Raw genomic sequence first — 22182 nt, forward strand, 5'->3', positions numbered from 1 at the left:
ATTTTCCTGCATCTGTTGTTGTATTTTTTCTTTAAAGGCGTGTTCGTCATTTTCTCTTTCCATTTCTTAATCTTTTGCATACTTTCCTCGCCTAAGTTTTTTTAATTCTTTCAGTCATTTCTTGTATTTTGTTATTCACCTTTTTTAAGTTCTCAGTATTGGTAGTATCATTAATCTTCATTTTTTTATTTTCACTTTTAACTTTTTTTTTTCTTGAGTTCGTTTCTAAGTTCAGAGTTTGATTTCCTTAGATTGGATATCTCGAATATTCTATCTAGAAAAACAAAGACAAGGCTATATTCCACCATGATACGGCCTGTGCTCACATTCGGGGCCTCAACCAACTCACAGACAAAATTGCTCAGATTTGAGAATAATATTCTCAAATCAATCTGCGCCCTGGTATATGATGACGAGTTAGATTTGTGGAGAAGGCGTTACACACGTCAAGTCCGGGATCTAATACTCATGCCTCAAGTGACTGACTACATTAGATCATCGAGACTGAGGTGGCTTGGCCACATTCTCAGATCTGGACCAGACAAATTCACTTCTCGTGTTTTCACCGAGAATATAGTGGGTAGGAGACCTCAAGGAAGCCCCCGTACTAGATGGAAGAATGTAACGGAGAACGACTTTGACGATATAGAGATGTTTACAGGAGTGAGTGAGTGAGTGAATGAGTGAGTGGGTATCTCGATGTTAGTTTGTGTTCAACATTACATTAATTCTACAATCTCCTTCCTTAGTTCAATGAATTCGTTCTCCCACCATTTTATATTATTGCTCATTTCCCTTCTCATGTCTAAGATTCGACTCAAATTTCTTCTTTCGTATTTACCAAAACCAGAAAAGGAGTCTTCATTATACAGTCTAAATTTTCCTGGGTTTTCGATTCTTCTGTTTACATTATACTTTGGCGTGGTGCCTCTAGATGGTTCTGCTTTCGAGTCGATCGTTTTCATTTTCCTGCATTTTCTCTTATTAAATCAATCTAACACTACAGAGAAATCAATTTGGGTAACCACAATTGCTCCCCCTCCCATTAAATACAAACCAGGCCTCTTGTTTTCCTTGCACTATTAAGATTTTTCGTCTTCTTCGGCAGCCTACAGAGCTCAAGTGAGAAGATGTTGACAGTTCAGAAGCTCGTGTGTGCGTGCGCGTACTTCTGAGCGGTTTGTTATTTGAGAGTCTTGAGACTTTTATTTGAAACTTGTGTTGATGTATTTTTAAATCGTTATTGTGTCTTCTTTATACTACTGAAAATGTATATGTAAGTTTTTATATATACATACGTTTGTACGTGATGCAAAATTTCTATATTCTCTATTAGATACGCAAGGTATGGTACAACTTGCATAATTTTATCACGGGCTTTGGGGTATGTAGGGTGGATTTAGTCTAAAATAGTTTGAACGTCGTATATATGCGATAAAATAATTTCTGTGAAGCACACCTCCTCACTATTGTTTTTCGTTGATAAATTAATTTCATGAGGTGACAATGGGCTTTTGTTCTCTTTGTCAAAATAGAAACACTTTTTCATCATTTCTATGACAGTAAAAACGAATGAGAATGCTATCCACATCTTAAGTTTTTGAATTATGAAATTCAAATTCGTATTTGAGAGCTGTTTAGGCTGTTGGAACGGCCGACACATTGACGAAGTCAGGGCGTACGACATCACTGATAATTATATAATTCAAGTTACGTAAAACCAAGTAACAAATCACCATAATTAAAGTTTTTATTGACACACTTGTACCGAGATGAAAAAAAAAAATCTGTATTACTTTGTAGAAATCATTGTTTACAAATTTTGTTGCATCTAGGCGGCGTAGTATGAACGTACGTGCTTTTGTATAAGAACACAATGCAAAAATGTTGAATGCGTCACGTATACTATCCTTGCTTTTTTGAGTACTCATCATATTAAAACAACAGGGCAGGACTCGCAGTAATGGTTTTAAACTGGACAAATTTAGATTTAAGAAGGAGATAGGCAAGAATTGGTTTACTAATAGGGTGGTCGACGAATGGAATAGATTTAGTAACCATGTAGTAAGCGCTGAAACTATTAGTTGTTTTAAGAAACGATTACACAACTTTATGGATGGGGATGACAGGTGGTGATGGATACGGAGTTGCTTAGTGTAAGCCTTACGGTCTCTTGCAGTCTCCTTCATTCTTATGTTCTTATGTTCTTATGACAGCATTGCAGAATCAACATGCACATAAGTAAGCACCAATATGAAAATTTCTTCAGAGATATTCCGACTCGAACTAATAGTCTATACTTTATTACGTCTACCGCACAGCTTGGTTGTTGTCAGAGATATATAAGGAGTCGAGACTATTCTTAAGGGACGACGAAGAAATCTGAATATTGCTTAATATAGCCTCTTTTACTATAGGACGCTTGGGGTGGTAAACAATTCATGACGTTATCAGAACTAATACCAAGAGATGGCGCTGCATGCTGTGTTTTAGAATGCGGGTTAGCAGCCGACGAATGCTTTTGTCAAAAAATCCCTCAAATAGTACTTTTGAATAAGATACTAGTTTTAAACAAGGTTCACGTAAAAATGAATAACATTACAAAAGGGAAATTCAAAGTTGTTCCTGCGCATGGTGGTTACTTTCTTGGTTCGTCATTCAGCATCTCACTGTATGACGCAAGAGTAATTTGACATTTGTAAATTTGTAAAACACAAGATCGTAATCGAAGTCGTTTCTAGTCAAACGAAGTAGCAAAAACAGGTATCATGCTAGCGAGAATCGGCCCAGTGTGCCGCCACCTTTACGCACAAAAATCACAGCCAGGTTTGTAGTAGTCAAAGACCTTGTGTTCGGAGAGGAAATAATGTTTTAGCTCTGTTGCCCTCATAGTTCTCTGTTGAATCATAAACGGCATTATGAAATAAATGTTCCTTTTGTCACGCTTATTTGTCAATCGCATTCCACTGCTTTCAAAATTGTCCGTGCGTATCTGCACCACTCATGACTTCTGCAGTACATCCTTTTATTCTACCTTATCCAATCATTTATGTGTGTAATATATAACGCATACCATAATGTAAGTAATGTGATTCAAATAACAAGATACTGCCAATGTTTGACAAACCAATTTATCCAAGCAAAATTTGTTGTTAATATTCTTGAATGTATCAGTGAAACATATTATCAAAATGCAATGAATGCTTAAACATTTACGATTACTTTTTTGTACCTTTTCCAAAGATTAAGTTGAATCAATACGAGTATGTACATCAGTGGTTCCCAACCAGTGTGCCGCGGCACCAAAGGGTGCCGTGAGATCAACTGAGGGTGCCGCCAAAATTCAGGACAAAAAAAAAATCTTTGAATTACCGACTCTCTGTGATCAATTTTTGTTCATTAAAGTAGCATCAGTGTAAAAATGAGTATTTTCATATTATCCAGAGACAAAATTTTGTTACACTGATGTTGAATCAACAAAATACTGACAAACTAGAATTTAGATTTTCTAATAAGGGTGCCAGGGACTTCTGAAAGGCTTGGCAAGGGTACCTCAAGCCAGAAAAGGTTGGGAACCACTGATGTACATATTCAGACGTACTGCGTTCTCTATTTCTGTTAATATTTATCTTTGATATTTTTTTACATTTTGAAGTACGTTTCATAAATGCTGTTATATTACCTTATTCAATGATGAATTAAAAAAACTCTATATCTGATGACCTTGTTTTCTTATACCATTTATTTTTACCCACCCAAAAAAATAAGTATTCAGACTTAATTGTTCACTGCAGAACTGTACCACGGACGATGACTTCATCCGTCTTGGTGAGGTAGAGTGGATGGTTAAATATCGTTCGTGTTGGAAATGGTTGTGTATGGACCCAGCATAATGAATTCGATCTATTGATTAGATGTCATCACTAAAAATCAAACACCCACACTGCACCTCTGACATCCCCCGTTGAAGAAATGGGTTGAGAAGCTACAAAAACTACGAAATGAACAATTGCCCAAATGCATTTTCAGCCAAATTACCCAATCGCACTTTGCAGTTTTGTCACCACATCTTGCTCAAACACTTTCACGTTATGAGTGAGAACACTGCCTTGCAAGGAGAAATGAGACAGAGGCACAGGCAATTTTGGCCAGGTAACATCATCGCCAGATTCTAAGGCGTAAATGACAGCAGAACAAACAGAGTATGGTACATTTCGTTAAAGTGCATCAGCAACATTGTTTGAATGCACAGGGATATGCTTAAGGACTGGATTGAAACTCCTCAATAGTAAGAAACCATCTGGCTAGGCGGCCTGAAAGATTTTTGCCTTTGCCCTTGAAAAGTTGTGTGACAGCAATGTGGTCTCTGTAAACTGTGATAGGATAACCAAACAACATAGAACAAGCATATAATATACAATAGACACAACCACATACTGGCAACAATAAGTAAAATTAGATAAATTGCCTGACGTCCAGGTCATGATACATTTTATACATGCCCACTTTATATATATATATATATATATATATATATATATATATATATAATATATGTATATATATATATATATATATATATATATATACGTATGTATATATATATATATATGTATGTATATATATACATATATATATATATATATATGCACATATATATATATATTCATATATGTATATATTATATATATATGTATATATATATATATATATATATATATAGATATATATGATGAAGGTGGAAAAAGAAGTCACGGGTCTAGTTCCGAGTTTGTGAGGTTATTCCTGACCGGTTTCGCTCTATGCTTCTTCAGCATAGAGTGAAACTGGTCAACAATAAATTCACAAACTTGGAACTAGACCCGTGACTTCTCTTTCCACCTTCATAAACTTGTCACAATGTCCCAGAATATATATACATATATATATATATATATATATATATATACATATATATATACACACACACACACACACACACACACACACACACACACACACACACAAGTTAGATGAGAAAGTGGTGTGTGCAAAAACAATACATGAATTTAAAAATAGTTTAGATAAAATGAGATATGAAGACGGGACTCCACGAGCATAGCTCCCCTTCCCGTAAAATACAACTAGGTAAATACACACACACACACACACACACACACACACACATATATATATATATATATATATATATATATATATATATATATATATATATATATATATATATATATATATATATATATATATTGTATTTACCTAGTTGTATTTTATGGGAAGGGGAGCTATGCTCGTAGTGTCCCGTCTTCATATCTCATTTTATCTAAACTATTTTTAAATTTATGTATTGTTTTTGCACACACCACTTTCTCATCTAACTTGTTCCAAATATCTATTACTCTGTGAAGAATGCTGTTCTTTTTCAGATCTCTTCTATAGATGTCTTTCTTGATTTTTTTTCTGTGTCCTGTATTTCTATCATTCCATTTTATTAGATCCTCTCTATCAATAATTTCTATGCCTTTCATGATTCTGTAAATAGCTATCAAATCTCCTCTCTCTCTTCTTTGCTCTAGTGTCTGTAGCTCAAGTTTTGCTAGTCTCTCTTCATATGATAGTTTTGAGAGTGTTGGTGCCAATTTTGTAATTGCTCTTTGTATTCTTTCAAGTTTTGTTATACATTTTTTGTACTTGGTGACCACATCGTTGCTGCATATTCCAATCTTGGTCTTATCAAAGTGATTTGTGTGTGTATTTACCTAGTTGTATTTTACGGGAAGGGGAGCTATGATCGTGGTGTCCCGTCTTCATATCTCATTTTATCTAAACTATTTTTAAATTCATGTATTGTTTTTGCACACACCACTTTCTCATCTAATTTGTTCCAACTGTCTATAACTCTGTGAGGAAAACTGTTTTTTTTTTCACACCTCTTCTATAGCTGTCTTGATTTTCTTTCTGTGCCCTCTTGTATTTCTATCATCCCATTTTATCAGATTCTCTCTTTGTGTGTGTATTTACCTAGTTGTATTTACCTAGGTGTATTTTACGGGAAGGGGAGCTATGCTCGTGATGTCCCGTCTTCATATCTCATTTTATCTAAACTATTTTTAAATTTATGTATTGTTTTTCCACACACCACTTTCTCATCTAACTTGTTCCAACTGTCTATTACTCTGTGAGGATAGCTGTTCTTTTTCAGATCTCTTCTATAGCTGTCTTTCTTGATTTTCCTTCCGTGTCCTCCTGTATTTCTATCATCCCATTTTATCAGATTTTCTCTATCAATAATTAATTTCTATGCCAAAAATGATTCTGTAAATAGCTATCAAATCTCCTCTCTTATTTGCTCTAGTGTCTGTAGTTCAAGTTTTGCTAGTCTCTCTTCATATGATAGTTTTGAAAGTGTTGGTACCAATTTTGTAATTGCTCTTTGTATTCTTTCAAGTTTTTTTTATACATTTTTTTGTACTTAGTGACCATATCGTTGCTGCATATTCCAATCTTGGTCTTATCAGAGTGATTAGAATTTTCTTCACCATTTCTTCATCTATGGTAACGCGTCCGAATGGTTAGGCTAAATGACTAAAACACGTAGAATGTGTTGGCTCTTTTATTATGTAGCACAGAATATGAAATGTGTATCGGAGGCTTAATGGGGGAGAGAACTAATCGGCACTGTGAATAGAATACCACACCTACTCTTTGTGTCCTGTAACCAGCACCCCGCTTGACCCACGTCTGTCTAGTAGCGTAGTCAGAGAGAGTCTGCTATTGTCTGGCCGCTGGCTAGGCGCCCTGAGCGTCCCTAGCGCGTCTGCCAATCAGTTGCTAGCATCTGGGTCACGTGATGACGCGCCGCAGAATAATAGTAAATACTAAGTCGCGTCCCACGCCAACCTAACGCGGGTGCACGTGACCCAACGCGAGACGCTACCATAAAAATAGTAACGCCACTCTTGGCGGTGGCTTTTTACTCATGTGGCTGGCTTTTTACTCATGCCACATCCCTCCCCCTGCCAAAAAAATGTCAGCGACAGCCACCGAAACACAAATACAATTCAGCGTGAGGGAAAAACCAATGTGTACGACGTCAAGAGGTGGCCCACCACGATGGGTCACCTAGTGACGTCAATCACTACGATGAAAAAACCCTCCGCGGCAAAATGCCAACGAACAGAAAAAAAGGGAAATAAAGATACAAGGGCTTCTGCCCCTCTGCAGGCGATGGGGTTGTCACGAGAAAAAGGCTGGTGTCCTTCACTTGGCGGTGCTTAGCCCTCTCGTCATCTGAGAGGTGTTCTACGTCCCACGTCCGGCAGAAACGGGTAACCTGTAAAAAAAAACAACAGCAGAATCTTGTCCCAGAGGGGGGGGGGGGGGTTAGCTGTCATGCAACCGAGGCAGGGTGCGAAGGAAGTATATTGATATTTTCACAAATGGGGAATGTATGCACAACTGAAAAGGGAAAGAAAAAAAAAGTATGGACATGACAGGTTCCAACTTACGTGGATGTGGTACACGGAGAGGTCACAGGGCTGTGTCTAATCCAAATGTCTTCCGTCAACCTGGTGCGTTTGCGGGCAAGTGCTGGTTCATCCTGTCGACGCTCTGCGGACCTCCAACCGCTTCATGCCACAAGGCATTGAGCTGCCTGCTACAGACTTATGTTTTGCAGAGCTGTAAAAAATGAGCAGCGGCAGAAACTTTGCACAGAAGAGGGGGGGGGGGTAACGAGTGGATCACACTCCTAAGGAATATGTATATACAACAACATTATTATCATGAAATATTTCAGACACTAGGGGAAATAATGCCAAGCAAGAAAACTAATATGTACCTGATCGCTGCCAAATGACGGCAGGTGCGAAGAGAAAGTCTCTACTCTGATGGTAGGTTTGAAATCCTTTTCACGAGTGGAGTCACTCGGAGGGGTCAGACTCGCTACTCAGGAGTAGTGCACCCATCGCTATCCTGGAGTAGGTCTGTAACCTCTTGCTCATGTGTGGGGAATGCGCGTCGTACGTTTTTATTCTCACACACAGAGAGATTGCCATCGGGTTTGATCCGGTCCGTGTGGACACAGAACTCACGTCCCGACTTGATATGCTTGATGGCATAAATGACATCGCTCACCCTTCTGATTACTCTACAGGGGCCTTGGTACAATGGCTGCAGTTTCTTTGACACCCCCTGTCTAGGTTTTGTGGTTACGTACACTCTATCACCAAGGGCGAGCTGCTTTACTCTAGCCCTGGGCCGTTTCGTGTGCCTGTCAATAGTGGCAGCCTCTATGAACTTTTGGCACCTGTCGAAACATGCATTTGCTAACGCCATTGTTTCGGCTGCAAGGTTTTCGGCGTTGTACCAAGGGGCACTTGGCCTGGTGAACTCAGTTATAGGTAGGACAGGGTCTCTGTGAAAAAGGAGGAAATGAGGGGAATCTCTGAGGACTCTATGGTACGCGGAATTGTACGCCAACACCACCAGAGGAAGCATCTGGTCCCAGCCGGTTTGATTATCCTGAACTAGGGACCGTAAGATCTTTATAATTGTACCATTTACCCTTTCAACTATGCCATTACTCGAGGGATGCATAGGGGTGATTTTGTGGTGGCTGATGTTTGCCATCGCCATCACCTCTTTGAACGTCTCGTTCATGAATTCACCATCGCCATCTGAGATTACCTGCCTTGGAGCACCATGTATGGCCAGGACGTTTTGTAAAAAGGCACGGGCTACTGTCCTCGCTTCCTTTGAATTTATAGGTACAGCGACCAGGAAGTGGGTTAGCACATCGACTACGGTCAGGATGTACTTCGCACCATTTAGCGTGGTGGTTAGTGGGCCAACGAGATCAACGTGTACTCTCTCAAATGGAGCTTTCACGTCAGGAAACTGTCTAAGTGGAGCTGGGAGGTCATAGGAAGGTTTGCAAGTAATGCAGATTTTGTATTTTTTGATAAAATCCTTCACATCCTCCGACATCTTAGGCCAGAATGCAAACTTCTGTAGGCGTTCCAGAGTAACTTGGATTCCGCCATGGCCCGCCATCGGAAGGCAATGAGCGATACGTAACGCTGCCGCCTTTGCTCCATCAGGGCATACCAGGCGAAGCTCTTCCAACTGGTATGCATTCCTACGCGCATGATATAGGAGTCCGTCGGGGAGGAGTCGGAACTCCCCGATTGGCACTCTTAGGCGCGGGATCTTTGGCACTTCTGACGTCACTCCTTTGAGGTACTGTTTCACTCGACCCCAATCAGGGTGTGCATCCTGATCCTTTCGGATCTCAACCTGGTATCAAGTGATGGTATCCTCATCAGTATTTGTGCATGAGTTCCCTCGGCCACCCGTGGTTACGGCCGAAACTATGAAGTCATCTATAGGGTGGTCAGCCCCCGTATCCGAGAGAGTGCGTCCGCAACAATGTTCAGTCTCCCGGGTATGTACTCGACCTGGATGTCGAAGTCGGCGATGGCCATTTGCCACCGGAGGATCCTACTGTTCGTGCCCTTAACAGTGAATAGCCAGACCAATGGCCTGTGATCACTCACCAACCGGACAGGGTAGCCCATGATTAGTGGGCGGTTAACCGTGAGACCGTACACTGCCGCTAACGCTTCTCTCTCCACGGTGCTGTACCGTCTCTCATGCGTGTTCAGCGTGCGACTGAAGTACGAGAGTGGACGTCTCGCACGTCCTTTGCCCTCTTGCTGAAGCACGCCCCCGATAGCCGAGGCACTAGCATCGGTGGTGAGTAAGAACGGTTTGGAAAAGTTGGGGTATGGAAGGACCACCATTGATGACAAATGATGTTTGAGGGACTCAAACGCATGCAACTGAGGAGGTGTCCACGTACCAAGCACACGATTGTTGTGCTTCCCTGCGACGTCACCCTTTGTCATATCTACTAGGGGCAACGAAATATCAGCAAAGTTAGAAATGAACTTGCGGTAATATCCCGCCAATCCCAAAAAGGAAGGCAACTCTTTCCGACGCGTTGGCCGGGGGAAAGCTTTGATGGCTTGGACTTTCTCTGGCTGGGACTTTATCCCTTCCTGGGATATTACATGGCCTAGGTAAGCGACCTCCTTCTGGAAGAAATGACATTTCTCCAGCCTCAATGAGAGGTTTGCCTCCTGCAACCTCCTAAGGACATCCTCAAGATTCTTGAGGTGGTCGACCCAGGACGTACCCAGAACAATTATATCGTCCATGTACACCATCGCACTGACCCCTAACAGCCCTGTTAGTACCTGGTTCATCACCCTTTGAAAACAGGATGGAGCGTCCTTTAACCCGAAGGGGAGAGACGTGAACTCGTAATGCCCTTCGGGAGTCGAGAATGCCGTTTTCTCGCAGCTGCTTTCCATCAGTGGGATCTGGAGATAGCCCTGCTTTAAGTCAAGCAGAGAGAAGATGACGCTGGAGCCGAGACTGCGCAGCATGGAATGTGTCTATTTAGAGCACGAAAATCAAGACAAAGACGAAGGGTTTTGTCCTTCTTCACAACCGGAACAATAGGAGCATTGTAAGGAGAACGAGATGGGCGAATGATCCCCTTACTGAGCATATCCCCAATGAGGTCTCTAATCTCACCTCTATACTTCTCAGGGAAGGGATAAGATTTGCGGTAGACTGGCGGTCCAAATGTCCGAATCTCGTGTAGGAAGTGAGGCGTCACGGTAAGTGGATCCCCCGGTAAGGCAAAAACATCGGCATATTTGACCACTAAAGAGGTCAGAGCCATACTTTCCCTGCCATGCCTATTAGGGAAATTTTTCCCCACTTCCAACCGTAACCTGTGTTCGCGAGAGCCATCCACTACGTTAGACGCCTGGATCATTCCCACCGAGACGTTAGTTCCACCGTCTATCAGCGCAATCTCCCCTAAGAGGGAAATGTCTCCGACCACCTGGTCTTTACGAACCTCATGGGTGTCCGGGCCCAAGTTCAGGAATGGAACTTTACACCATGCCTTGCCATCTTCCATCCTGATCAGCTCTACTACTCCCTGGCCTAGCAGGCTGGCGCCTTCGGCATATGGGCGTGCTGTAAACAGCGCCGAGAAAACCTGACCTGCGGGAGCGAGCTCGTTTGCCCTCTCGAGCATCAATCCTACGGTTCCTCCTGAGAACCCAGGCACCCACTGATGTTCGATTGACTTAACCGGGAAAGTGGGAGTTTCACTTTCCCGCTGGAAACTATGACGCTCCTCGCACACGGCGATGAATGGCGGTGAGTGCTGAGCCGTCCCCGCAAGGATTACGGGAATATCCTTGCCCTTAACTTGGAATGTTATAGGACTGAACGTCAACGTCACTTTGTGCGCCGCGAGGAAATCAAACCCTAAGATAATTTTGGCCGGCAAACCTTCAGCAGGGATGATAAAAAAAGGATGGTGGAACGAAAAACCAGCTAGATCAAAAGGAACATCTACCTTGCCAAGATTTGGCATCTCCGAACCGTCGGCCACTATGATTCTAGTGGTACCGACCTAGGAGCCTTCCATGGCGGTAGGCAAAATGCTCTTATGGATAAGAGACACCGCCGCTCCCGTGTCCAAGAGAGCACAAACAGACCTACGAGCGAGTGGCTCTAACAAGGTAACTGCGACCATGGCTAATCTTCCACTCGGCGTACGGGAGCTAGCTAAATCGACGTGAACAATTTGCACTGCCGACTGCTGCTCAACCATCACCTTGGATTGTGGACACTCCTGCGCTGTTCGTTTTTTGACGAGCCACTCGCTGTGAGACCCCTCTGAGCCTCATGACCGACACTATACTCAGTCCTCCCTAATCCGCCCTGCACCCCCGCAAGACTTGCAACACGTGGTAGGTCGACCGCGTGTTCTATAATAACACACATCAGTCGCGTGTCCTGCTTTCTTGCAATGGGTGCAGTATGGACGCCACCTATTGCGATTACCACGGCCCCGGGGACGCTTCCACGTGTTCCTTTGTCCCCCATGGTCAGGTCGATAGGGTTAAGGTCATCCCCCCGCCTCACATTGTATTGTTTCCCCCCTTCCACCCTATGGTTGCACCTGATATTATATTTAAACCCAACTCTGTATCTCTGCCATTTAGTCTGAAGATGTAATATACGAAAGTACTTACTGTCTATAAGTTTCCTTTCTCCTGTGGTTATTTTGCATTTCTGTATCACGGTGATGTGATTGCTTGCAATATATATATATATATATATATATATACATACATACATACATAACCAATAATAAAACTGCTTTCAACTATGCCAAGTCAATACCTTCACTTTCATGTAGCTTCGACCATAGAATGGTAATAGGAAAAATAAACTTCATACAACCTTAAAGTGTTAATGGACCAATACGAAAACGTTTTACAACTGAATAGTTAATCAACCCAGAAGTTGTATTACAACTTGCTCAAAAGGTGGAAGAGAATTACATGGAATCTGAAACACGAGATATAAAAGTTGAATAGAATAACAACAGGAAGAAGAAAAAGAAAACCCCTTGGAGGAATGAAGAAGTAAACGAGGCGGTAAGACGGAAAAATAAAACCTTTAGAATTTGAATGAAGACAAGAAGGCCTCAGGATAGGCAAGAATATGTCTTAATGAGAACAAAGCAGAGATTGTAAAAAGAAACGCAAAGGAAAACAACTGACTAAAGATCAGAGATCTTGAAATAGATATGAATGGGACAAGGAAACTTATATTTAGTCTTGCAAAGTCGTATAGGAAAGGAAATACGGTACCAACCCATTCTATAAGAGACAAGGATGATAATCTATTAATAGAACCGCAAGAAATTAGTCAAAGATGGACAGAGTATTTTGAGGATTTGTTGAACTTCACAGGACAAGATGAAGCTGAAAGAGAGTACAATTCAGAAAATATGTGGGAAGCGGAGGACACAGGAGGAAATGAATGGAAAATAACAGAAGCAGAACTGAGAGTAGCCGTGGAAAAGATGAAAAATGGGAAAGCACCAGGAGAGGATGAAATTTCAACAGAAATTATTAAGAAAATGGGAAACACTGGACTAAAGTGGATGCTGGAAGTGATAAATATAGCATGGAGAAATAAGCAAGTCCCAGATGATTGGACCAAAGCGGTGATATGCCCAATACACAAAAAAGGTGACAAAACAGATTGTGGAAATTATAGAGGCATCTCTCTACTATCACACACAGGAAAGATCTATGAAAGAATTTTGGAAAAACGATTAAGAAACATAGTTGAACATAAAATAAAAGAATCTCAGAGTGGTTTTAGACCAGGACGAGGAACAATCGACAATATCTTTACTCTAAAAATCTTAATGGAGAAGTGTTGGGAGTGGGACAGACACAAATACATTGGGTTTATTGACCTTCAAAAGGCTTTGGATAGAGTACCAAGGTATCAGTTATGGCGAGCTATTGAACACGAAGAATACGGGGTACCAGTAAGTCTAATAAAAGCTATAAAGAGTCTATATGAAAATAGTGAAAGTAAAGACTGAAAAAAGACGGTAAATGGTTTAGGGTCATGTGTGGAGTAAGGCAAGTTGGAGTGTTATCTCCATTATTGTTTATAATGTACATGGATAGGATAATCAAGGATATTGAAGGAGAAAGAAATATGAACCCATTGGTGCTTGCGTATGCTGACGATATAGCTGTAGTTGCAAACAGTTGGGAAGATCTACAAACTGAAATGGACAAATGGAATGATGTGCTGAATCGATATAGGATGCAGATGAATGTTACAAAAACAGAAGTAATGTGTGTCGATAGAAGGCGAGTTGAGGGAAGAATCGAAGTTGAAGGACAACAATTAAAACAGGTCGAACATTTTAAGTATCTGGGAGTGGAATTCTGTGAAAATAACCACCAGGAGACTGAAATAAACAGCAGGATTACAAAATATAACAACACCCTAAATATTTTGTACCCACTATTAAAAGAAAAAAGCATCCCACTTCAGTGCAAGAAGACAATCTATGTCTCAGTGTTAAGACCTGTGTTAACATACGGCAGTGAAGCCTGGTCCCTGAACACAAAATTAAAATGCCGCATCCAAGCAGCCAAAATGAAAGACCTTAGGATAATAAAAAGGAGTGACAGGACGCGACAGATTAAGAAATGAGTGGATTAGGCAGGAAATAAGAGTGAAATCAGTGTTAGATTTAATAGAAGAGTGGAAGATGAGGTGGTACGGGCACGTTATGAGAATGGAAGATTGGAGGTAGAACCCAAAATAAATGCTGGAATGGGTACCCACCGGAAGAAGACCAGTAGGGAGGTTCAGGACCAGATGGATAAAAGGTGTGGAGGAAGTGTTAGAAAAAAAGAGACGCAAATTTACCAGAAGTGCAAGAAAGAGAGACCTACGAGGATAGAGACGCATGAAGAAGACTAATGAAAAGCTGCCGCTGACGTAGGGTGAGAAAGGTGAGAAAAAAAAAATATATATATATATATATATATATATATATATATATATATATATATATATGTATATATATACATATATATAAATATATATATGTATATATATATATACATATATATATATGTATATATATATATATATATATAGTTTCTTTGTCGCGGCTCGTGCCGCTTAAATTGTTTTTATCGGCTTAAGAAACCTGCACAGTGAAGCTATAGCGGTAATCCCCTACCGCACTCGTGGCCAAATGGCCACTTCCGGAAGGGAGAGTGTGGTTGGACATTCCGCACAAATCATCGGAAATTAAAAATTCCCGGCTCTGTCCAGGTAGCGCATGCGTCGACAACCCCACCTCCCCCTCCCTACCCTTCTCTTGGAAGGCTAGTCAACCGTCTGCTTCGCCTGTGGGAGGAGGGAGGGACTCTAAATCTGTGCAGGTTTCTTAAGCCGATAAAAACAATTTAAGCGGCACGAGCCGCGACAAAGAAATGTTATCGGCTGAGAAGAAACCTGCACAGCGAAGCTATGCATGAGACGAGGATAGGTGGGAGGAGAAGGTGAAGCCCAAATTTTAGTCAAGGACAGGGCTCAAGCCGTTATTACGTGTGTCTCTCGTATGGGAGACTATTCATTTTATCACTCAGTAGAGAGGAGAAAAGAAGCATCATATATATATATATATATATATATATATATTTATATATATATATATATATATATATATATATATATATATATATATATTTATGAACAATATTGTACAATTTACATGGTGCGTAAATTCTATGTAGAAAATTATATCCTGCTCAGCGGTTCCTGGGCCTTCCCCTACCCTTCGGTCGCCCTTTGCCCCCCCTCTTTTGCGATGAGAGGGGTGGAGCCGTTCCCATGGCGACACATGGGACAGGGGTGATCGAGTGGTAGCGTGAAGTCGAAGTGACGTTTGGAGAGGTGAGGCAAGGCTGCTGGCTAGGCAGGCTGACTCTAGTAGAAGGGGAGAAGGGCACCACCTTATTAGCTCCCCGAACCACGACTGAGCTGGCCAGTAGGGAGCTATCAGGAGGACCCGACCCTTGAAGGACCTGAGGGTCTGGCATCACCTTCAGGAGGACCGGTGTCGCTGGAGGAGGAAATATGTATACGTACTTCCAGCGGTTCCAGTCCTCCGTGAAGGCGTCCGGGCCTCCTGCGCGTGTTCTTTGGTTGTAGGTGAGGAAGAGGGGGAGCTGGGTCGTGTTCGGGGAGGCAAATAGGTCCACCTCTGGGGTGCCGTAGCGGAGGGAGAGCGACCTCGAACACTTGTGGACGTAGTTGCCACTCCAACCGATGTCTCCCGGAACCTGGATAGAGCGGCCCGCCCAGTCGTTCCTCCCGGCCCGGAACATACTTCGCAGAGAGAGATATGGCACTTAGTGATGCCTCTCCGTAGATGTCGTCCGACAGGGCTGACCGGGCTAGGAGTGGACCAGATCGGGCTGTACCTTGCCTCCGCAACGCACTGTACTGCCGTCACATTGTCCATATCGAAGCGGAACGCTCGTGTAGGAGATTTCGGGGTGCCGTTCGAGCCATTCTTTCAACCACTATCGAGCTCCCGAAGGTTGATGTGTAGTGACCTTCTCTCTTCCGACAATCCCCCGCACGCTTCATGTCCCCAGCTCTACTGGAATCCCCACACTATGCACGAGGCGTCCTTCTCCCCAGTGAAACGAGGTGGGGGCGGGCGGGGACCATGGGACTGACTGGCGTAGGGCCCCTGGCCGAAGCCAGGGACGTAACAAGCTGTGGAGTGCTGAGGGTACCGGCCTGGGAAGGTCGCGTGGGACGAGTGGGATGCTCCTGTTGACCTCTCGCATCAGCTGTCGGTGTTTCAAGCGGCCCAGTGGAAGGGCCCGGGGCCGCGAAGTTGAGGCAACCTAACAGGCCTTCCCACTGAACGGTGGGAGAACGTTTGAGAGAAATACGCCCTCCTGACACAGCGGAGTGTCCGAAGAGCGTTGTCTGGAGCCAGTGACTGGGAGGCGTTGATCGTGTCCCACTCGATCCCGAGCGAACGAAGTTTTTGTGTAGGGGTGAGGGAAGATTTGTCCCAGTTTACTTTGAAGCCCATCTCCGCCAAGACTCTCAGAGCCACCGAGGACGCTGGTTGATGCATCCTCCTCGGTGGGCGAATGTATCAACCTGTCGTCCAGGTACATGAGTGTTGAGACGCCTGCTTCCGCCAAGCGTGTGCCTACCACTCTCGCTAGCTTCGTGAAGACCCTCGGGGCAAAGCGAGAGTCCGAAAGGGAGTCTGGTAAATTGATATGCAGTGTCTTCACTTTGGCAAATGTTTCCCTCATCACCTGATCCTTGTCAATAGATGAAGTGATGTACTGCAGTTTGCGTTTCCTTGGCAGCAACAAAAAGTCTCTGAGCTGTTCATAACTACACTTGGGGCATAATTCAAGAGCAAAACAATAATCATTCATGGAAAACTGTTTCTGTGATAAAAGTTCCAACTGACGAGTCAAAAATACAAGCCTTCTCCTCATTCTCGGTGTTTACACAGGCTGACGTGTGGGTTTGAAGAAGAGTGACAATAATCCCAATATTTTTGTCAAACGGGGATGTCATAGTTAATTGCTAAGTGCACAGCTTCGGCGAACTGACCATACGACCTAAAACCATTGTTGGGATAAAGTGTCTTACCCAGTGGTACACTAATGCCCTTCTTGAATGCACGGCAGATCAGGGGGCTACACAACGTGGGCGTGTTTTCGATAATCACAGACAGTCTGCACTCACTGAAATTTTCTGTCATGAACAGACACACTAAACCTTTCTTCCAATCTTGAAATAATTAAGTTCTTGTACTGCTTCTGTAAGGTCACATTCAGGTCTAAAAGCATCAAATGAAGTAATTGTATCTTTCTGAAGAAAATGCCTCAGCTGCTTTGTCTTCGGCCTTCACCGCGCGAGGTACAGGTTTTGAACATGGCAGACATGAAGCAGGCACATTGAAGACACTGGGAGGGATCGCAGGTCGCGTAGAGCCACCAGGCAATTTGATAGAAGGCGTGTTGGGACCTCAGTGTTTCTCACAAATGAAAAATCTGTCAGAATCAACAAAAAAGCTTTTTACGTGGTGGCAGCACATCAATCCACTTCTGTCTTTCATAACGGTATTTGGCAGTCGAAACACTTGGCACCTGTTATCCTTGTTATAATTACCGTTGCAGTTTCACAACACCACACTTATTCGGCATTTTGAATACACAAAATCAGCAAGAACCTATGTAAACAAATACAATCCACTTTTAAATGTAGCTACGCGGGAAAGACGGAGTAACACAACCTTAACACCTCCATTGGCTAGTAGCACACTGGACCAGTGTTGCCACTCTGGAAAAAAAAAAACTAGACATCTTGCCAAAAACTACTACATTCAACAAAAAACTACTAGATTCGAATTATATTACACAACATACAGATGAAATAATTTTGGAAGTTAGAAAACTGTATACATGAAACTAATTACCACTGCCTGTTATGGTGCAACAATCCAAACCTTTCACAACCAATCACTAGTTAGTCAAGTAGACAACTATGAACTAAACTCGTCACTTGTATGCAGGCAAGACTGTTGTTGCATTGCTCTTTTCGATTCTGCACTTAAAAAGTTGCGCAAACTAATAATTCGGATAATACAAACCTCAACCGTCCTGCAACCATCTATATACTAATGTAACCAATCAATCGCGCAAACATAATATAAGCAAATAACAAGTGCGCCAATTTGACTGACAATCTCTATGGAGTTCGTATGATTATATACATTCAATTCATAGTAACTGTACGGGTGAATGTGTTATAGCTAATTTTCAAAACCTCTCAATGACAAATCATGCTTTCATGGAATAACATTTTGCGAAAACAGATACAAACTTCGACACGAGCGCGACAGCCTATATTTTGTACTTTGTAGGATGGTTACGTGATTAGTAGGCAGGGTTGCCAATTTAGACACTTTTGGTGCCAGATCTGGCACTATTTTTCTATGATTTGGCTCAAACTTTTTCAATCTAGCATCTGGCTCCAAATCTGGCTCCAAGAATTTAGCTCCGTCATGTAAAATTAAACGTTTATAATAGGATCTTCAAAATATACTAGAATTCTTGATATCCATGACGAAAGATCACTAGACAACTAGACTGAGGCAAAAAACAATAGACATAGTGGGAAAACATTAGGACTCGCAACTCTGCACTGGACTGGCCTTCGCTAGCGGGACCCAGGGATCTGGGTGCGCACGTCCTGTGTAATAGTAGTTCCTTGATATATATATATATAAATATATATATATATATATATATATATAAATATATATATATATATGTATGTATATATATATGAATGGTAAGAATGGAAAGACACGATGGGGAACAAGAGACTTTATTCCTGACCGGTTTCACCTTTGAGGCCTCTTCAGAGGTAATATTTACAGAGAATGAATTCAACCTCAATGGAAACAAGCTAAACATGTTTTACATGAAAACCTATACAAAACCACAAAGAAAAACACTAGAAGCAATATATATAAACACCAACGATTGTATCAACAATAGAACAGGAGATATCAATATTGTAAAACATACCGCCAAGTACCCCATGAGACAATTGGTCACACATAACAAACAAACAAATACATTCACCTGCCTCACACCTGACCCCACATGACCACTAAGCCAAGCAACATACGGAATCCCGCCCCGCGTCCCTCATAAACCACAGCAACTGCCCTACAAATACCAATGAATTCATTCTCTGTAAATATTACCTCTGAAGAAGCCTTAAAGGCGAAACCGGTCAGGAATAAAGTCTCATGTTTCCCAATCGTGTCTTTCCATTCTTATCATTCATACACCTGTCATGATGTCACGATATATATATATATATATATATATATATATGTATATAAATATATATAAAATTGAAGGTGAAAGAAGTTGACGAGGAGAAATGGGAGAATTTGCCGCCTTAACGTTTCGACCCGCGGGTCGAAACGTTAAGGCGGCAAATTCTCCCATTTCTCCTCGTCAACTTCTTTCACCTTCAATTTTATTTGTCATAATATAGTCCAACATATATATATATATATATATATATATATACATGTATATATATATATATATATATATATATATATATATATATGTATGTATGTATGGGTGTGTGTGTGTGTGTATATATATTATATATATAATATACAACAGACATGACAGAATTTAATAGACACCAAAAGAAATAGTTTGATTTATTAAACAAGCAATTGATACAATTCAAGTGCTTATAAATGGTCACAATGTGAATAACTAATACTTGGTAGACATCTATGCTTTTTTCAATGCAAGGACTCTTCTAGGCATGCTAGTGATTAGTTTTTATGAAAGTACCAGTTGCCGACAAGACTGACGAGTTAAAACACTAATATGAGGACGGAGCCTTTATTAGTACGGACGTTTCGCTTATTACAGCTTTTTCAAGTACAAGTTGAGATACACATGTTTGAGATTAAATAAGAGGAATGGATGGAACGGGGAAAGGAAGAAGGAGGGAGGGAAGGAAGAGGAGGAGGAGGAGGAGGAGGAGGCGGAGGGAGGAGGAGGAGAAGAAGAGGAGGAGGAAGAGAGGGGGGAGGGAATCCAGGCAGCGATGGCGAAGGCCGGCCCCAACCACCGCGGGCAAATTGCTCACAAAGGGTGGTTCAGAATTTTGTTGCCCATGGGTGATAGAGGAATTATGTGGGGTGAGATGTTGAACCATGCCCCTATTTTGTTCAATAGTGTTCGTTCCTTGAATGATCGCTGCTTCCAAACACTTTCCTGCAGAACTTGTCGGGTTCCCGTATCAGCAGCTCTGCATTCTTCCAGTCCATCAGATGGTTTTCCCTGTTCCTATGTGTCACACATGCATTGGTGATGACATCATGCCTGAAGTCCGTAACGGTGTTCACGTATTCGTGTATTCAGGTCGCGTGACGTTTCTCCGATATAAGCTTTTATCACATCCCGAGCACGGAATACGATAAACACCGGCTTTAGTGCCCGGTGTTTGGCTGCTGTATGTCCTCGTCCTCGTGATGTCTTTTATCATCCTGCTGGTTTGGGCACACTACTTCCAAATTGGTGGTTCTTAAAATATAATTCAGGTTGGTAGCAACGGTCGCTGGTTGGTAACACGAGACGTTTTTGCTGTGCTGTACTGCTGCCTACAGCTTTTCCGAATCTTAGCGGCCTGTTTTCTGCAATTATCCAAAAGAAATTCTGGAAATTTTTTGTTGTAAAAAAGTCTCTTCAGTAAACCTGCACTCTTCTTCTAAGTATTTTGCACTGCATATCCTGAGTGCCCTAAGGGAAAAAGCCTATTACTACTTCTTTCTTGGTCCTAATGTCATGGTGGGAGTTGAAATTAATTAAGTCGTTTTCGTTAGTGGGCTTTCTTTATACTTTAGATTCCAGCTGGTTACCATGTTTAAAGCTGCGTGGGAGATTTGGCAATAAGTGAAAGAAGTTTTTTGCCTGCATCTGAATTTTTGAGAATTTTTCTTACCTTGTTATGGGAGTTGGACTTCACGGTTGGACACGGTAGGTGGCGGTTGCTTGGATAAGCTCTGCTACTGACCCCCGTTTTCTGCAAGATATACAGTGTTCCTATTATTCGGAGTTGGCCGGAGGCCGTGTTAAAAACCCAGTGCAATCGTACAGTGATATCAGGGAACTTGATTATTGTGGAACCTTAGCCGAAATAGTGATTAATACTCGGGGAGGGCCTCCCTGATCGAATTCCTCACATCTGCGCATGCGCATTGTGAGGTGTTTGACACAGGTACCCACATCATGGCCACATCACTCACCTAGTAAAACTGCTCAAGTCACAAACACTGCAAACTTGCCTCGTAAAATGGAATACACAGGTCCCGGCTCCCTTGCAAATATTGAGGTGGATCTTGCATTAAGTGAGGATGACGACCTGTCCACTGAAAAACTGGCCTCGTCTTGATTATCACGATCAACCGACAAATGACACCTGTCGATCCATCTCCCCAGCCTATGAACTTCACCAACGCTTCCGCAAAGCGTCCCATAGATAGCGATTCCGATGCCAATAGCGAAGAGACATTCTCCCGCTGCCAAGGCCACCAATAGTGACAAGGCTCTGCCTCTACAAGATACTACCATACCCATTCCATCACGACCTGCTACGCATAATGCACCTCCCCCACCCCCACCCCCACCCCCACCTTCCTCTACTTCTCTTGCCTTTGCCCCCCGTTCCGTGTATGTCAAACTACAATTCAGAGTGAACACAGGAGTTACTGAGAAACAGCGATGTCATTCTGCAGTTTTAAGACTGTTTTGTCTTAATCGAGAACTAGCCGAGGTCAAAATGTCTGGCTGTCACATCTAGTTATGTCTACATATCGAAGATGCCGACAGGACATCATAGATGAGGTCAAGGATGGGGCGATTTTGTCGTTATTCTCTTGATATACAAGATTCTGTAGATAGACCGCACAAGTTCCCCACATATCTCATCACACGATATCCTGTAGATATTGAACCAACTTTAGCTAAGGAACTAACAGGGGTATATTCTGTGCGCCGCTTTCTACAGAATAAGGTACCCATCAACAGACTTGTAATTTCGTGGAGCCTACCTGACCCGCCCCCATCCCACATTAACTTTTCCTTCCTTCCTTGTGAACTCCGCAAA

The 22182-nt window shown here is 42.2% G+C and overlaps 1 protein-coding gene across 1 annotated transcript; it reads left to right on the top strand.

The window, feature by feature from the left end:
* Positions 1-306: 306 nt before the first annotated feature.
* LOC143027387 (uncharacterized) lies at positions 307-675 on the top strand. Its single transcript, XM_076188670.1, has one exon. It carries the CDS (start codon positions 307-309, stop codon positions 673-675), a length of 369 nt encoding a protein of 122 aa, XP_076044785.1.
* The last annotated feature ends 21507 nt before the right edge of the window (positions 676-22182 follow it).

The sequence above is a fragment of the Oratosquilla oratoria genome, chromosome 8, assembly GCF_046742065.1.
Source record: "Oratosquilla oratoria isolate Oo_2021 chromosome 8, ASM4674206v1, whole genome shotgun sequence".
Lineage (NCBI taxonomy): Eukaryota > Metazoa > Arthropoda > Malacostraca > Stomatopoda > Squillidae > Oratosquilla > Oratosquilla oratoria.

Excerpts from the sequence above, each read along its gene's own strand:
- LOC143027387 (XM_076188670.1), top strand. The coding sequence starts at position 307 with ATGATACGGCCTGTGCTCACATTCGGGGCCTCAACCAACTCACAGACA.